Source organism: Muntiacus reevesi, chromosome 22 (genome assembly GCF_963930625.1).
Source record: "Muntiacus reevesi chromosome 22, mMunRee1.1, whole genome shotgun sequence".
NCBI lineage: Eukaryota > Metazoa > Chordata > Mammalia > Artiodactyla > Cervidae > Muntiacus > Muntiacus reevesi.
The window spans coordinates 22,541,493-22,560,440 of NC_089270.1; the positions used below are offsets into that span (position 1 = coordinate 22,541,493).

At 37.3% G+C, this 18,948-nt stretch overlaps 1 protein-coding gene across 2 annotated transcripts in view; it reads right to left on the reverse strand.

Moving 5' to 3' along the window:
- Positions 1-18,948, reverse strand: part of BMP2K (BMP2 inducible kinase) — a 117,012-nt gene that overhangs the window by 50,668 nt on the left and 47,396 nt on the right. For both annotated transcript variants that reach the window (XM_065914686.1, XM_065914685.1), the window contains exons 2-4: positions 10,483-10,601; positions 7,585-7,690; positions 2,225-2,367 (exon numbers count right to left, since the gene is read on the reverse strand). In XM_065914686.1, coding sequence (XP_065770758.1) covers positions 2,225-2,367; positions 7,585-7,690; positions 10,483-10,601 — 368 coding nt within the window. The remainder of the gene's footprint in view (positions 1-2,224; positions 2,368-7,584; positions 7,691-10,482; positions 10,602-18,948) is intronic.

The following is an 18,948-nucleotide window of genomic DNA, read 5'->3' on the forward strand; positions in this document are numbered from 1 at the left end:
GGGCATACACACTGAGGAATCCAGATCTGAAAGAGACACGTGCACCCCAATGTTCATCGCAGCACTGTTTATAATAGCCAGGACATGGAAGCAGCCTAGATGCCCATCAGCAGATGAATGGATAAGGAAGCTGTGGTACATATACACCATGGAATATTACTCAGCCGTTAAAAAGAATTCATTTGAATCAGTTCTAATGAGATGGATGAAACTGGAGCCCATTATACAGAGTGAGGTGAGCCAGAAAGATAAAGAACATTACAGTATACTAACACATATATATGGAATTTAGAAAGATGGTAACGATGGCCCTATATGCAGGGCAGAAGAAGAGACACAGAAGTACAGAACAGACTTTTGAATTCTGTGGGAGAAGGGGAGGGTGGGATGTTTCAAAAGAACAGCATGTATATCATCTGTGGTGAAACAGACCACCAGCCCAGGTGGGAGGCATGAGTCAAGTGCTTGGGCCTGTTGGGCTGGGAAGATCCAGAGGAATCGGGTGGAGAGGGAGGTGGGATGGGAGACTGGGATGGGGAAGTCGTGTAACTCTATGGCTGATTCATATCAATGTATGACAAAACCCACTGTAAAATAAAAAAAATAAAATAAAATAAATAAAAAAAATAAAACCAAGGAAGACTTGGCTGAAAACATCAACTTTACATTAAAAAAGTTAATGAGCTAAAACAGCACAAAAACATCTGACCAAATTATTAGGGAAAATGTAAAAGAGTTGCATATTCAGAAGAACTGAAATGAAAGATGCTACACTGATTATCCAAATTAAGAGACAGGGATGTGGAGTCGAACACTGTGATCTTACCTTAGCTTGTATTCTTTAGCGTAGGTTTCCCTAAAAGATGCTTTCATGGTTAACAACCTATATTCTGAGTAACATCTTCTATTCTCTTTTATCTTGAGAGCATTTTATTGTCACTTTTCAAAGTTGTCTGTGCTGAGTGCTCAGTCGCTTCAGTTGTGTCTGACTTTTTGCGACCCTATGGACTATAGCCTGCCAGGCTCCTCTGTCCATGGGGATTCCACAGGCAAGAATACTGGAGTGGATTGCCATTCCCTTCTTCAAGGGATCTTCCCAACCCAGGGATCAAACCCACCTCTCTTATGTCTCCTGCATTGGCAGGCAGGTTCTTTACCACTAGTGCCACCTAGGAAGCCCAATAATAAGCCAGAACTGGGATTCATTCATTCAGTAAATAATTACTGAGACTCTGCTATGTGCCAGGCACTGTACTAAATGCTTGGATACATCATAACAAAAGAGAGAAATCCCTGCTCACAGAGAGTTTACCTTCCAATGGAAGAGGACAGAAAATAAAACAACAGTCTTAAAACATAAGCAAATTACATAGTATCTGAGAAACTGACAAATGATAATAAACGGTAGAACAAGTAGAAAGTGGAAAGATTAAGCTGTAATTATAAATAAGGTGGTACAAGCATAGGACTCTGAGAAAGTGAATCTGAGTGAACTTGAAGTGGGGGAAAGGTTTACCTTGGGATATCTGGGCATAGAACATTTCAGGAAGAGGAATTTTTGTAATCTTAGTGTTTCCAAGTATCAAAGAAGACACCTATGTTTCTAAAGAATGTAGTGATAGCTCAAGCAATGTAATTTCAGGAATCTTCAATCCCTTTAGGGCACTTTTTCCAGTGTAACAGGTGGGTACCATATACAAAAGGTCAGATTCCATGAATATGAAAGACAAAGTGACCTTAAAGTGACAATCACCACCAAATTATAAGAAATTACCTAAAACTGTAGTAAATTATAAATAAATAAGTAAAGAGACCCATTTACAGTGAGCTTCAATATCTCTGGAAAATTCCTTGATGCTTCAAATGAATTACAGGAAACAGGAGGAGTGCTGGAAGGACAGTATGCAGAGACACCCCACCTGCGTCAGTGACGCTCACATTCTTGTTCGCATGAAACCTTTTAGAGCAGCCTGCTCAGTACAACAGAAGCAGAGCAGGGAGCACAAAATCCACTTCTACAACCAGGTGAGAAACTGTCAGGGTCACGGAGAGCACAGCTTCAATTCTACAGTCAGTCTCTACATGGCCTCAGGGAACGCAGCAGAGAACGGAGAGACCAGTCTGAGTGCTGGTAACAACAACTGCTTTAGATGCAGACAGTCCAAGGACATTTTAACTCCAAAGTTTAAAAGGTAGTAATCCATATGGAGTCTAAAGTTCCTACCTTGAGATCCCGGTGAATTATCGGAGTCTTACACTGATGCAACCTTGCAACGGCTTCACAGGTATCACAGAATATCTGTAACACTTCTGCTTCCGTAAAGCCAGTCTGCAGCTTCTTATTCATCTGATTCACTACCTGCCCAGCTAACCAAAAAAAGTAATATTGATGACATTTTTAACAACTGAAGACTACCACAGACAAAGAAATTAAGAAATGACTTTACGGTCTCAGGTAATGGAAAACTGGCTTTCTCATTATTTTCATGTAAAAATGCTTATTATACACCATATTTTGTTGATTCAATGACATATTTTTTCCCCCACATTTTACATCTTTGAAATGAGAATATCTGATGATTTTAACATTTAACATTTTTAACATTTTAACAATTTAACATTTTAACAATTCCAAAATCAAGATGTATCTTGTAACTGATGGCATCACAAATTTGAAGCAACTGTTATTCAACTATGCTAATTATGGGGGTAAACAGAGGTGAACAAAAATAAAGTCTATTATCACAAAATTTATACCTAAAGGTAGAGATAAATTACTAAACAATCACACACATAAATATTTATCAAAGTTACATACAACAAGTATAATATGAGAAAAACCCAAATTTAAATTGGTAAAGGATGGGAAGAAGAGACTGGCAGAGAAGGCCTGTCTAAGGAAGTGATTATTTATGCTTAAACTGAAGGTTAACTAGAAATTAACCTGGCAGAGATTTGGGAGAACACCCTAGTGACAGCAAGTGACATGTAAAAAGGCCTCTAGTCTGGGAAACAGTTTGATGATTTTGAATAACTTAAAGAGAACCAATTTGAGTATGGTCTAGAAAGCATCAAGAAGAGAGTAAAATAAAGATGATACTGACAAGAGAGAGAGAAATTTTAGATTTTATCTTGAGAATCAAGGAAACTTCCTGATCTGATTTTGAAAAGATCTTCTTGACAGGGGGATGGAGGAATCACAAGAGAGAAAAAGAGATGTGTAAGAGACTACTGTTCTAAACCAGGTTAAGACATAACTTACCAGGGCAGAGTAACTTACCAAAGTCAAACAGCCACACCAACAAGCCCTGAGAGAGTTATTAAGTAAGTATTGAGTGGACCACAATAACTGATAGCATAATGGTGACAACTCTTACACTAAGAGAAAGTTTACTATCATATTCTCAGAATACAAATACATGGTTCATTCAGAAAACATTCTAACCCAAATAAAGTTTGGAAATTTAAAAAGGCAAGCTTGTGTTTAAGTTTGAAAGTTTCGTTTAACAAGTTTGAATAAATGAATGTCTGTTATTTTGTAATGTGTAAGAAGGTGCAAGGAACAACACCTGGTTCCAAACTGGGAAAGGAGTACATCAAGGCTGTATACTGTCACCCTGCTTATTTAATTACATGCAGAGTGTACATCATGCGAAATGCTAGGCTGAATGAAGCACAAGCTGCAATCAATCAAGATTGCTGGGAGAAATATCAATAACCTCAGACACACAGATGACACAACCCTTATGGCAGGAAGCAAAGGAGAACTAAAGAGCCTCTTGATGAAAGTGAAAGAGGAGTGAAAAAGTTGGCTTAAAACTCCACATTCAAAAAACTAAGATCATGGCATCCGATCCCATCACTTCATGGCAAATAGATGGGGAAACAATGGAAACAGTGACAGACTTTATTCTGGGGGGGGCTCCAAAATCACTGCAGATGGTGACTGCAGCCATGAACTTAAAAGACACTCGCTCCTTGGAAGAAAAGTTATGACAAACCTACACAAACCTAGACAGCATATTAAAAAGCAGCGACATTACTTTGCCAACAAAGGTCCCTCTAGACAAAGCTATGGTTTCTCCAGTCGTCATGTACAGATATGAGAGTTGGACTATAAAGAAAGCCGCCAAAGAATTGATGCTTTCAAGTTGTGTGTTAGAGTAGACTCTTGAGTCCCTTGGACTACAAGGAGATCAAATCCCAAAGGTAATCAGTCCTGAATGTTCACTGGAAGGACTGATGCTGAACTGAAACTCAAAAACTTTGGCCACCTGGTGCAAAGAACTGACTCATTAGAAAAGGTCCTAATGCTGGGAAATGGAAGGCAGGAGGAGAAGGGGACGACACAGGATGAGATGGTTGGATGGCATCACCAACTCAATAGACATGAGTTGGTGATGGACAGGGAAGCCTGGTGTGCTGAAGTCCATGGGGTCACAAAGAGTCAGACACGACTGAGTGACTGAACTGAAGAAGTTACATACACACTTGTTCCTTCTATTATTGCTGTCTAAACAGCATTCTCATATGTATTCTGAAATAGCTAGTTTTTCCTTAGAACGTTAAAGTAAAGGAAAAAATATTATTTTTGCCTATGAATCCTCAATTTTCAGAAAATTCAGGTCTACTTGGTTATAATTTGTTCAAAGTATCTCATGTAAGACTGAGGCACCTGACTATGCAGCAATTTTCTCCATACTTTGTTAGATGTCCTGACTCATTTTATGCAAAAATTAAACAGCAAAAGAAGTGGTTTATTGGTGTTTATTCATATTATTCAAGCTTCTCTGATGGCTCAGATGGGAAAAAAGTCTGCCCGCAATGCAGGAGACCTGGGTTTGATCCCTGAGTCGGGAAGATCCCCTGGAGAAGAGAATGGCTACAGACTCCAGTATTCTTGCCTGGAAGAATTCCACGAACAGAGGCGCCTGGTTGGTTACAGACAATGGAGTCACAGAGTCAGACATGACTGAGCAACTCACACACAAACACTCTTGAGAGTCCCTTGGACTGCAAGGAAATCAAACCCGTCAATCCTAAAGGAAATCAATCCTGAATACTCATTGGAAGGATTGATGCTGAAGTTCCAATACTTTGGCCAACTCATTGGAAAAGACCCTGATGCTGGGAAAGATTGAGGGCAAGAGGAGAAGAGGGCGACAGAGGATGAGACGGTTAGACTGCATCACCAATTTAATGGACATGAACGTGAGCAAACTCCAGAAGATAGTGAAGGACAGGGAAACCAGGCATGCTGCAGTTCATGGGGTCACAAAGAGTCAGACACAACTTAGCGACTGAACACCAACATTCACCATTATTCAACCATCACCTTGAATTCATTCTACCTCTTGCAAACTTTCAATGTTTTAATGAGTAGAATAAATTTTAAATAAAGAGTTAGTCAATATTTTTTCCCTTTAGAGATCTTTGGGTTAGAAGCCTTGAATCACAAAATCTAAGTTCCCAGAAAAAGCTAAAAGCTCTATCTGAGCCACACTTACTGATGTAGAAACTCAAAACCAAAGTCTTCTAAATAGACAGCGTATTAAAAAGCAGAGACATTACTTTGCCCACAAATGTCGAACAGTCAAGGCTATGGTTTCTCCTGTAGTCATGTACAGATGTGAGAGCTGGACAATAAAAAAGGCTGAGCCCGAAGAATTGATACCTTTGAACTGTAGACTCTTTCGAGTCCCCTGGACCGCAAGGGGATCATACCAGTCAATCCTAAAGGAAATCAGCCCTGAATATTCACAGGAAGGACTGATGCTGAAGCTGACGCTCCAATACTTTGGCCACCTAATGCGAAGAGCTGACTCATTGGAAAAGACCCTGATGCTGCAAAAGACTGAAGGCAGGAGGAGAAGGGGACGACAGAGGATGAGATGGCTGGATGATAGCACCAACTCAACAGTCATGAGTTTGAGCAAACTCTGTGAGATTGAGAAGGGCAGGGAAACCTGGTGTGCTTCAGTCCATGGGACCGCAAAATGTCAGACACAACTGAGCGACACCAAGACATTAAAGTAAAATTATTCTAATGAAAAATTTAAAAATCATATCCAAAAAGTAAATATTGCTGAAGCCTGAAGGTCTTTTAAAGTAGGATGTGGGTAACTTCCAAATCTTTACATATTTTTCAAACAGGTATCATCCCCTAAACCAAAACTTCTATACTCTGCCCGATTTCAGGATTCAAATTTTAAAAGTCACCATTTTTCTAGCCTCAACAATCTTCATATCTCTGAAATTGCACTCATTACCATTTAATTTAAAATGCCATACAGTGCAACCTACCATCTTATTTAAATGCTGATATGACTTTATTTTTTACAAGATAATTAAATTTCATCTGCCACAGACTGTACCACTGGCCCCCACATACTCACTTCCTTAAAAACTGAAGCTCGTTTGGTTCCCCTTTTAAAATGTCTTCTGAATGACAATTTTTAATTAAACTCATTCAAGGTTATGATTATGCTCAATTCAATTATTTTTAAAAAGTTATCAACAGTCAAGGGCTATTAGTCAACTCTAATCAAGCTAAGAATTAGCACCTTAAATGCTAGGAAAAGTAAGGAAAATCAGTATTGTCTCCTTCAAGGGATCATAATGTTTTACAGTAGAGTAGATAAAAATAAGGAAGAACAATCACAAAAATATCTAATTGTTTCTATTATATATGTAAATAAGTTACAAACATATCACAATAGATATTATAATACTGATTCACTTCATTTTCCTCTGTCCTTCCCTTCTTACAAGACTGGAATAAAATAAAGACTAAATTTTTTCAATTACCACCACCATCCTCCTCCTTCTCCAAACTTCACGAACTGACCAGAGTTCCTGGTACGATACTTAACAATCATAACTGTCTTAAGAGAATCTAAATTTAAAACAGGTCTCCCTAGAATCCAAACTGCCAGTTATATTCGGGGAGGTGGGGGGGGAGGCAGGTGTGCATGGGGGGAAGAAGGCAAGTTTGCAGGAAATTGACTAGTTGACCCCTTCACACATGTTAAAGTTTAAAAAAAAAAAGTCAACACTTTGATCATAATTCTTAAGCATACTCTACAATTTCTAATTTTTTCTTTGAAAATATCACATTAAATCCAAATAAAAAGTGGTTTTCTATCTTCTGATGTTTACAAAAGACCATATAAATTTTTAAGAATTACACATCAAAACGTATCCTTTAAATTTATTACATTCAATATGCTCAAGGATAACATAGTGGCATTCTGGAAAAATCCTATAATACTAATATGGACACAGCAAGTTCTTCTTGGTTGACTATAAGAGAAACAGGGATCAGGGAATGTGATTGCTTAGATTCCCTATCTTAAACCCAAAGGCATTTTTCTAACTGTCCATTTACATGTGCTCATATCACCAGTACAACAATATTATAAATTATTTTTCAACAGCATTCCTTAATTAGACAAATAATTAAAGCTGAGGTGCAATGAGTGTCCACAATTAGATAACAGCTGCTCAGGGAGAAACCAAGACACCTAATAACCCATTTTATGAGCAAATTCTTTTGACATAAAACAAATGCAGAGAAATACTTACCTCGACAATATTCCATTAAGATAAGCACTTCCCATACATTATCACTAATTGAATTTACAGCACAGTCCAAATAACCCACAATATTTTTGTGACCAGATAGCTCTTTCTGCAAAAAATAAACAAAATTTTAAAAACTGGAAAACATGTATTTTAAACATCTATTGTTAATGATTTGAAGTTTAAACTAATATATTTAAAGAATTTCAAAAGGTAAAATTTAAGTATGGAATCTGACATGTTTAAAAAAATTTCTAGGGTTTCAATGGAAAGTTTAGTTACACATGACTGTCATTTTGCAACAGACAGAAAGTTAATGAATACTCATTTTTAAATTCAACGGAGAAGAAAGACTTCACTTTTGTTCATTCAAAACAATACTCTTCAAAAGTGAATACACAAGATAGCACGGTGGGATGCAAGAATAAAATACCAGATTTTATATAGTATTTTAAATTTGTATTTTATTTTAAAATATGAATTTTTAGTTCCTAAATTAACAGTTATACTCTCATTTGTCTGTTTTCTCTGCAACAGACTACAATTTATATCCACCTAGTTAAAAGAATTTATGAATGTATGTACTTTCAACTAAATAACCTAAAAAATAAACAAGTAGCTAAATAGGATTCCTATAAAGAAACTATAGATTAAATATAGTACTAGTGTAATGAGTACAAGCAAATAAGAAGAAAATGGGAAATCTGACACTTTGTTCCTAGTATAAAACAATCATCAATATATAATAAGGTTAAAAACAATAATGATCTAAATTCATTTTGTCTTTAAATTTAAGTTTAAAGTAAGTTACATCCACTATCATTAAAGGAAAAAATCTAGTATTAACTATACAATATAATTTGAGACGTTAGCTAATGGCAGTTGAACATGTGAATAATTCACAAATAAACATAAATAATGGAGGACTGGTCATCAAAAAACAGTTGGAAGACAACTGCTCATCTCACCAAACTATCTTCTTTCAAAGCATAAGATCTGAGTGTTAACTGAGATTGATGATGACTACATTTTATATATCTCAAACGTAAATAAATTCTATTGAAGGAACTATTACAATATAATAGTAATATATCTGGGCTCAAGTTAGAAAATCGTCTAAGGTTTCCTATTATCTCAGAGTAAATCTTTTCCCCCTTTGACTAACAGCCTTACCTGGAAAAAAAGCAAGTCTCAAAGTCTAATCAACTCTAGTCTAGTTGAGGGATAGGGACAATAAAAGCAGAATTCAGGTAAGTCATATTGTGTAAATGCGCCTGTCTTAAAACAAAAAGGATCAAACCACATGTGTGTTGATAGAGATGTTGATACAATATAAGAAAATCCCCCTCTTAGCAGTTGAGGAGGACTACAATAGCAAGCGTTTACAAGGAAGTGAAAAAACTAGGACCTTCCTACACTGTTAGTATGAATATAAAATGATTCAACTGCTATGGAAAACAGTTTAACGGTTCCTTAGAAAGTTAAACATGGAATTATCGTATGACCCAGCAATTCCACTCTTAGATATATAGCAAATAAACTGAAACTAAATACTCAAACAAATACATATATATACATATATATATAGCAACACTTACTCACAATAGCCAAGAAGTAGAAACAGCCCAAATGACCATCACAATGGCTTTTTAAAAGTCCATCAATAGATGAATAAACAAATTTTGATATATATGCATCGCATATATTATGGAATATTACTCAGCCATAAAAAGGAATCAAGTGCTGATAAGTGCTACAATGTGGATGAATCTTAAAAATATACTAAGTGAAAAGAAGTCAGACACAAAAGGTCACATACTGCATGATTCCATGGATATAAAATATCCAGAAGACACAAACCCATAGAGACATAACAAAGACCAGGTGGTTGCCAGGCCCTGAATAAGAGTGGGATGGGGAGTAACTGCTTCATGGCAGGCATTTCCTTCTGGAGGGATGAAATGCTTTAGAACAACAGGGGCAGTTTGTACACAACACCATGAACGCATTCAATACCACTGAATTGTTTACTTTAAAATGTGAATTATAAAAACTATATTGTGTGAATTTTGCCACAATAAAACAAAAACATTAAATATACATATTAGACTTGATAAAGAATGGATGAGAAGGAGGAAGAGGAGAACAGGAGAGAGGAGGAGGAGGAGGGGGGAACAAGAATAAGAAACTACCCAGAGCACAGACAATAAGCAACTGGAGACAAAAAGGAAACTTTTATTCTGTAGTTTTCTTGGACTGGTTAGTCTAGTTAACTGAATTACTGAAATTTTCTTTAATGGCCTAGTATAGTATTTTTCACTTTTCCTAGTATTCAAAAAGAAATTTTTTCCTTACTGAAGCATACTTTACCATATAACTAGAGTACACACCTACACAAAAAAATCAATTCTACAGCATGATTTTTAAAATGAAAAGCAAAACTAAGTTTTGCCTGTGAATACAAACACATACTTTTATTAAATACCCACAGGGATGGTAAGCACCAAATTCGGGATAAGGGCTTCTTTCTGGATTAGGATAACAGTATAAAGATGACATTGGAGAGGAATACACAGAAGGCTTCAACTGTATCTGTAAGCTTTTAATCCTTAAGTTGAGTAGGGGGTGAAGTGGTATTCACTAGTCCTCTCAATTTTTCTATTCTAAGAATATTCCATAATTAAAATTTATTTTAAATAGAAAAAAAGAAAGCAGAGAAGCCTGCCTGTTGAACTACTATAAGCAAGGGAGGAGAGGTAGGAGCTGGCTGTATTTAGCCCTAAGTGTGGCTTTAAAGAGTACACTTCAAAGGTTGTCAGGATGTGCATAAGCAGCTTGCCTAAAAGCTGGTTAATGTTATGCTGATACAAGTTTTTCAAATGGAATTACTCTTTCACTTACCATAATTGTAATTTCCCTTTTACAAATGTTGAGGTCTGTCATGTTATTGACATACATTCGCTTCAATGCGTAACGGTGTCCACCATGAGTCCGCACCAGGAAAACAGTGGAGAAGCCACCTACGAGAACAAGTACCAATTAAATATAAAGAATTTGAAACTACTGCTAAAATCATGTAACATCATTGAGGAGCTTAATCTCAGAGGGAAATAAAGTGACTGTACACAAGACAAAAATAAGAACAGTAAGCGACTAATATATTAAATTACAGCCAAAACATTGCCTTGCTATACCAATCACAAACTAGCACATATAGGATAATATGCTTTTCAGGTTACATGTCTCTCTTTTAAACGTTAAAATATTAAAATAGTATCTGAATGGGAATATTTCTTCTATGGGATATGGAAAATACTACAATACTGATTGTCTACCCATCAGCCTCCCCCTCTGTGATGACAAACCACCAGCAGGCTCAGATGGGCGGGTCCCTCATCCCGATCTAGGGGGCGAACCGACACTGTATTAAGGCAATAACGAGAGCCTCGTTTCCTCCTGTCAGCAACTGATTTCGGATTGACTATGCTAATGGGACATATAGGAAAGTCTGCTGAGGGTTGCAGGAAAGATTTTCCATCCAGGGGAAGGGGACAAGGGGAGAGAGTTTTATGAAGAAGGCCTTGCTCTTCCTTCCAGCTTTTGGATTTTGCAGTGTAAGAACATAATGTTTAGACCTAGGACAACCATATGTGGCTATGATAGAAAAATGAATCAGAGAGAAAATGACCCAGAATACTAACATAGTCAGGCTACTGAATTAGACAAGCCTTTGGGATCTCTCATGCTAGATGACAAATGTCTTCATTATTTATGCCACAGTCTGTTCACTGCACCTAAGAAAGCATCATATATGAAATATACAGGTATTCTAAAGAACAATTACTTCTGTTACATTTGAACAAAGATTTCCACCTTAAGTTTTTAAAACTCATTTTGGCATAGGATATTTTATGTCACTTTCATCAATTTGATAGTCCTTCTAAAACAATGCTTCCATTGTGGCTCAGCTGGTAAAGGACCCGCCTGCAATACAGGAGACCTGGCTTCGATCCCTGGGTTGAGAAGATCCCCTGGAGAAGGGAATGGCTACCCACTCCAGTATTCTGGCCTGGAGAACTGCCATGGACAGAGGACAAGTAATTAATGTGTTCAGAACATAACTGCTAAGTCACTTTTGAATTAACTAAGTGCTCTGGGCGGGGACGGGGGGGTGGTATTTTTTAGTGCCTTGTTAAATCTAACATCTAACATTATTTAACTTATATGCAGAGTACATCATGAGAAACGCTGGGCTGGAAGAAGCACAAACTGGAATCAAGACTGCCAGGAGAAATATCAATAACCTCAGATATGCAGATGACACCACCCTTATGGCAGAAAGTGAAGAAGAACTAAAGCCTCTCGATGAAAGAGAAAGAGGAGAGTGAAAAGGTTGGCTTAAAACTCAACATTCAGAAAACTAAGATCATGGCATCCGATCCCATCACTTCATGGCAAATAGGTGGGGAAACAGTGGAAATGGTGGCTGACTTTATTTTTCTGGGCTCCAAAATCACTGCAGATGGTGACTGCAGCCATGAAATTAAAAGATGCTTACTCCTTGGAAGGAAAGTTATGACCAACCTAGACAGCATATTAAAAAGTAGAGACATTACTTGTCAACAAAGATCCGTCTAGTCAAGGCTATGGTTTTTCCAGTGGTTATGTATGGATGTGAGAGCTGGACTATAAAGAGGGCTGAGCACAGAAGAATTGATGCTTTTGAACTGTGGTGTTGGAGAAGACTCTTGAGAGTCCCTTGGACTGCAAGGAGATCCAACCAGTCCATCCTAAAGGAGATCAGTCCTGGGTGTTCACTGGAAGGACTGATGTTGAAGCTGAAACTCCAATATTTTGGCCACCTAATGCAAAGAGCTGACTCACTTGAAAAGACCCTGATGTTGGGAAAGATTGAAGGTAGGAGGAGAAGGGGATGACAGAGGATGAGATGGTTAGATGGCATCACTGCCTCTATGGACATGAGTTTGGGTTACCTCCAGGAGTTGATGATGGACAGGGAAGCCTGGTGTGCTGTGGTTCATGGGATCGCAAAGAGTTGGACATGACTGAGTGACTGAACTGAACTAAACTGAAATCTTAACATACACTAATTTACTTGACATAACCTGATTACAAGTAAAAAAATTTCCCAATCACTACCAAGAAGTCATTCATCAGACATAATTTGCTAATTATATCTCTCAGCTCCTAATCAGTATTTTCTTTCCAAAGAACTGAAAATCCAACTTCAAAAAAGTGACATAAAATTAGATGCCATTATCTGTTTCCTGTAACCGAGATCCTCAACTCATTTTCTTGCCCAGCACATTGATGGACTCTACTCATTCCCTAAGTGACAGAGATTGTCAATGGAATTGGGAGAAAAGGCATCAAAGCTGAGAAATACATTATGAACCTGATTCAGCAAGGATCATCATTGTATGGCAAAATCCTAGATGAAAGGTTTATGAAAAATAGGATATTCACATGGTGTCAAGGCATCAAAAGGAAAATCATTTCTTTTCACAGAAGAAATTTGGGGGTCACTAATATTGGCATTAATATTGACATTACATGCTTCCTGATGTGATAGAAAATGAACTAAACAGCATCACCTGTGAAATACCTTTAACCTAATAAACCTTAAAGGCCTAAATTCTACTTTACAGATAACAGGGGCTAAAAGAATATGGAAAATAACACAAAGTGACAGTAAGACAAAGTCTGAGATACTGACTCTGGTTAGTTGTCTTGTACAGTATTCCATATGTAGAGTACAAAAAAGGAGTAGAATCACATTACAATCAAATTAATACATCATTTTTGATTAATTCCTAGCTTTAGAAGAAACTATAAAACGTGATTTTTCTTGTTCAGCTATTGGAAAGTTGTTGCTGTTACTGTTTAGTTGCTGTGTCTAATTCATTTGCTACCCCATGGCCTGTAGCCTGTCAGACTCCTCTGTCCATGGGATCTTCTAGGCAAGAACACTGGAGTGGGCTGCCATTCCCTTCTCCAGGGGATCTTCCTGACCCAAGGACTGAATTCACCTCTCCTGCACTGGCAGGCAGGTTCTTTACCACTGAGCGACCAGGGAAGCCCGTTTGAAAGTGAGGTCATTTTCTTCATTAGTAGGTAATGGGCACACCCAAGGCAGCCGCTTTACTTGTTCTGGAGCTTCACCCTAAGGAGCACTCCTCAGGTTTGAGCCACATTTGGTGGCCTACAGAGGAACACAGGCTTTGGATGCCATCTTGGCACTCTCCCTCTGCCCTGCTCCAGCTCACTGGTATCACCCAGAGAAGAGCTCTTCTGTCATCTGAAGTCCCAGTTTCTGACACTGCTGCTCAGGGGAGACCTCCAGATCACCTGGTTCTGGTGGCCAACAGAGCTAACACTTTTAGTTTCATAAACCTCTGCATATCTGCATACGTTTAAAAGCTGGTGTCTGAGGATCTGACTTCCAGGAAACCTGAATCCAGGTGCTGAGATTCTACCCTGTGGGACAATGATAAGTCATAGCACATCCACAACTACTGGTGAGTATTAAAAATGTAACAGGCTACGTGGACAAGGACAGATGTTTAAAAGATAACCAAAAGCTGAGGCAGGACTGAATCACAAAGTTCATCTCTTACACAGGGCCATGCCTTCCAAACTGACTGGTTGTTCATCTACGGTATAGAAACCAACACAAGAGACACAAGCAAAATGAAGAAACAGAGGACTATGTTCCAAATAAAAGAGCAAGATAAAACCTCAGGAAAACAAAAACACTTAATGAAAGAGAGATAAGTAACTAATCTGATAAAGAGTAATAATCATAAAGATGCTCACCAAATTGAATAGATGAACTGTGAGAACTTCATCAGAGATTTAAAAAATATAAGAAAATACCAAACAGAAGTCAAAGACCTGAAGAATATAATAACTGGACTGAAAAATACACTAGAGGGGTTCAACAGCAGACTGGATGAAGTAGAACAAAGAGTTCAGTCAACTCTAAGACAAGGTAGTGTAACTCAACCAACCACAGCAGCAAAAAGAAAAAAGAATGGAAAACAGTGGAGATAGTTTAAGGGGTATACGAGACAACATCAGACAGACTAAAATTCACAACACAGGGCTCCCAGAAGGAGAAGAGAGACAGAAAGGAGCAGCAATCTTATTTGAGGAGATAATAGCTGAATTTTCCTTAACCTACGGAAAAAAACAGACATTCAGATCCAAGAAGCCCAGAGTTCCAAATAAAAGGAACCCAAAGATACCCACATCAAGACACATAATTAAAATGTCAAAAGTTAAAGACAAGGAGAGAACATTAAAACCATCAAGAGAAAAACAACCTGTTGTTGTACAAGAGAACCTCCAATAAGACTATAAGCAGATTTTTCAGGAGAAACTTTGCAAGCCAAAGGGAGTGTCATGATATATTCAAAGTGCTGAAAGAAAAAAACTTCTAACCAATAATACTCTACCTGGCAAAGTTATCACTCAGAAATGAGAGAGATAGAGAGTTTTCCAGACAAGCAAAAGCAAAAGGTGCTTATTACCACTAAATGGATCTTAAAAGAAATTTGCTAAACAGACTTCTTTCAGCTGAAAAGAAAGGGTACTAATTAGTAAATCAGTACATAATGTACATTAGTACAAAATGTACATAAATGAACAAGTCTCACTGGAAATACAAACACATAGTAAAGGTAAAGGTTTAGTCATTTATAAACTAGTATGATGGTTAAAAGGAAAAAGTAGTAAAAATAACTATGATTACAATAATTAGTTAAGTGATACACAAGATAAAAAGATGTAAAATATGACATCAATAATACAAAATGTGGGGGGGGGGAGCAATAACGTTGAGCTTCACAATGGGATTAAGCTTCAGTGTTTTCAATTTAAAATAGACTACTGCAGATATAAGTTGTCATATGTTAAGAGTTGGTAAGTGAAATGAAGTTGGTCAGTCATGTCCGACTCTTTGCGACCCCATGGACTGTAGCCCACCAGGCTCCTTGGTCCATGGAATTTCCCAGGCATGAACACTGGGGTGGGTTGCCATTTGCTTCTCCAGGGGATCTTCCCTACCCAGGGATCGAACCCGGGTCTCCGCGTTGCAGGCAGACGCTTTACCATGTGAGCTACCAGGGAAGCCCAGCAAAGAGCCTATGTAGGCACACCTTGGAGATAATGCACATTCAGTTCCAGACCACTGTAACAATAACAAAGCATGCTTCAGTAAAACTAGTCATACAAATTTTTTGGATTCCCATTATATAAAAAGCTATGTTTACTAAACTATAGTTTATTAATAGTACAGTAGGATCATGTCTTTTAAAAATGTGCACACTAATTAAAAAAGATACGTCATTGCAAAAATATACTAAGTACCATCTCGGCCTTCAAGGAGTCTTACAGCAAATATTACTGATCACAAATCACCAAGGAAAAATATAATAATGATGAAAATGTTTAAAATATTGAAAGAATTACCAAAATACGACACAGAGACACAAAGTGAGCAAAAGCTGTTAGAAAAAATGGTCCTGATGGACTTACTCAATGCAAAGTTGCTACCAACCTTCCATTTGTTTAAAAAGAGGGGGGGCGGGGCAGTATCTGGGAAGTGCAAGAAAATAAAACACAACAGAACAAGGTATGCCTGTAGTAAATACAGACAGAAAAGATAAAGAGAAATATAAGCACACCATTAAAGAAAACCATCAAACCATTAAAACCATCAAAGAAGAAAACAAGACAAAACAGGCACAAAGAACAAAACACACGAAAAAACAAAAAAAAAAAATTAGTGAAATGGCAGTAAGCACCTACTTAACTGAAATGTAAATGAACTAAATTCTCTAATCAAAGACACAGTGGCTGAATAAATTTTTTAAAAGACCAACGTATATGCTCTCTACCAAAGGCTCACATTAGATGTAAGGACACCCAGAATCAAAGTGAAGGGATTAAAAAATATTTCATGCAAATGGAAACCAAAAGAAAGCTGGAGTAGCTACACTTAATTAGACAAAATTAACTTTAAAACAAAGCCTGTAAGAGAGACAATGAAGGGTGCTACATGAAAAGGGGTCAATCCAACAAGATAGAACACTTGTAAAGATTTCTGCACCCAAAATAGGAGACCTAAATATATAAACCAAATATTAACAGACTTAAAAGGAGAAATAGACAGTAACAAAATATTAGATGACTCATAGCTCAGTTGATAAAGAACCTGCCTACAAGGCAGGAGACCCCAGCTCAATTCCTAGGTTGGGAAGATCCCCTGTAAAAGGGAAAGGCTACCCACTCCAGTATTCTGGCCTGGAGAATTCCATGGACTGTATAGTCCATGAGGTCACAAAGAGTCAAACACAACTGAGGGACTTTCACTTCACTTCAAAAGTGAAAAGTCGAAAGCTCTTCCACTAAGATCTGGAATAAGACAAGGATGTCCACTCTCACCACTCCTATTCAACATAAAACTGTCACTATTCACAGATGATATGATATTATATATATATATATATATATATATATATATATATATATTGCAGGAGACCTGGGTTTGATCCCTGGGTTGGGAAGATCCCCTGGCGAAGGAAATGGCAACCCACTCCAGTATCCTTGCCTGGAAAATCTCATGGACAGAGGATCTTGGTGAGTTGCAGTCCATGGGGTCACAAAGAGTCAGGCACGACTGAGCGAGTAACACACACAGATATATATAAAAACCCTAGTAAAGACTTCATTTTAAAAAACTGTTAGAATAAATGAATTCAGTAAAGTTGCAGAATACAAAATCAATATACAAAAATATGCTGCATTTCTATGCACTAATAATGAATTACCAGAAGAGAAATTAAGGGAACAACCCCATTCACAACTGCATAAAAAAGAATAAAATACCTAGAAAAAAATTTAGCCAAGAAAGTGTAATATCTGTACCTTGAAAACTACAAGACATTAATGAAAGTAACTGAAGAAGGCACAATAGATGGAAGATACTTCATACTCATGGACTGCAAGAATTAATATAGTTTAAAGGTCCATACTATCCAAAGCAATCTACAGATTCAAGGCAATCTCTATCAATTCCAGTGGCATTTTTCACAAAAATAGGATCAAAAATTCTGAAATTTGCATGAAACCTAAAAGTTTCCCATAGTGCCAAAGCAATCTCAAGAAAGAAGAGCAAAGTTGGAAGCTTCAGACTCCTTAATTCCAAATTATATTACAAAGACATAGTAATTAAAACAGTATGCTATTGACATAAAGACAAGTTAAGCAATGGAACAGAATAGAGAGCCCAGATTAATTAAATAAACCTAGACACGCATGGTCAATTAATTTATGACAAAAGAAACAAGAATACACAATGGGAAAAAGTCTCTTCAATAAATGGTGTTGGGAAAATTGAACAGTCACACGCAAAAGAATGAAACTGGACCACTATCTTACACCGTACATAATAATTAACTCAAAGTGGATTAAAGACTTGAACATAAGACCTGAAACCGTAAAACTCCTAGAAGAAAACACAGGCAGTAACCTCCTTGACATAGGTTTTGACAATGATTTTTTGAACCTGACATCAAAAACAAAGGCAACAAAAGCAAAATTAAACAAGTGGGACTGTATCAAACTAAAAAGTTCTCACAGCAAAGAAACTATCAACAAAATGAAAAGGCAACATATTGAAGAGAAGAAAATATTTGCAAATCATGTGATAGAAGCTAATGTCCAAATACATAAACAATTTGTATAATTCAATAGTTTAGAAAAAATCTGATTTGAAAATGGGCAGAAGATTTGAATAAACATTTTTCTAATGAAGACACACAGATGGTCAACAGGTACATGAAAAGATGCTTCACATTATTAATCACAAGGGAAATGCAAATCAAAACCATGAGATATCCCCTTACAGTTGTTAGGACATCTATTATCAAAAAGACGAGAAGCAGCAAATGCTGGTAAGAATGCAGATAAATGGGAACCCTTGTGCACTGTTGGTATGAATAAAAACGGGGCAGTCACTATGGAAAACAGTATGGAGGTCCCTCAAATGATTAAAAACAGAACTACAGTATAAGCCAGCAATTCCACTTCTGGGTATTTATTGGCAGTAAATAAAAACAGTCATTTGAAAAGATATAGATGGACGCAACTTAGCGACTAAACCACCACACCACATGTACTCCCATGTTCACTGTAGCATTATTCACAATAGCCAAGATACGGAAACAGCTTGGCCATCAACGGATGAGTAGATTTAAAATCTGTGCCACACACACAAACGCAGAGAGGAACAGTACTCATCCATGAAAAAGAAGGAAATCTTGCCATCTATAACAACATGGA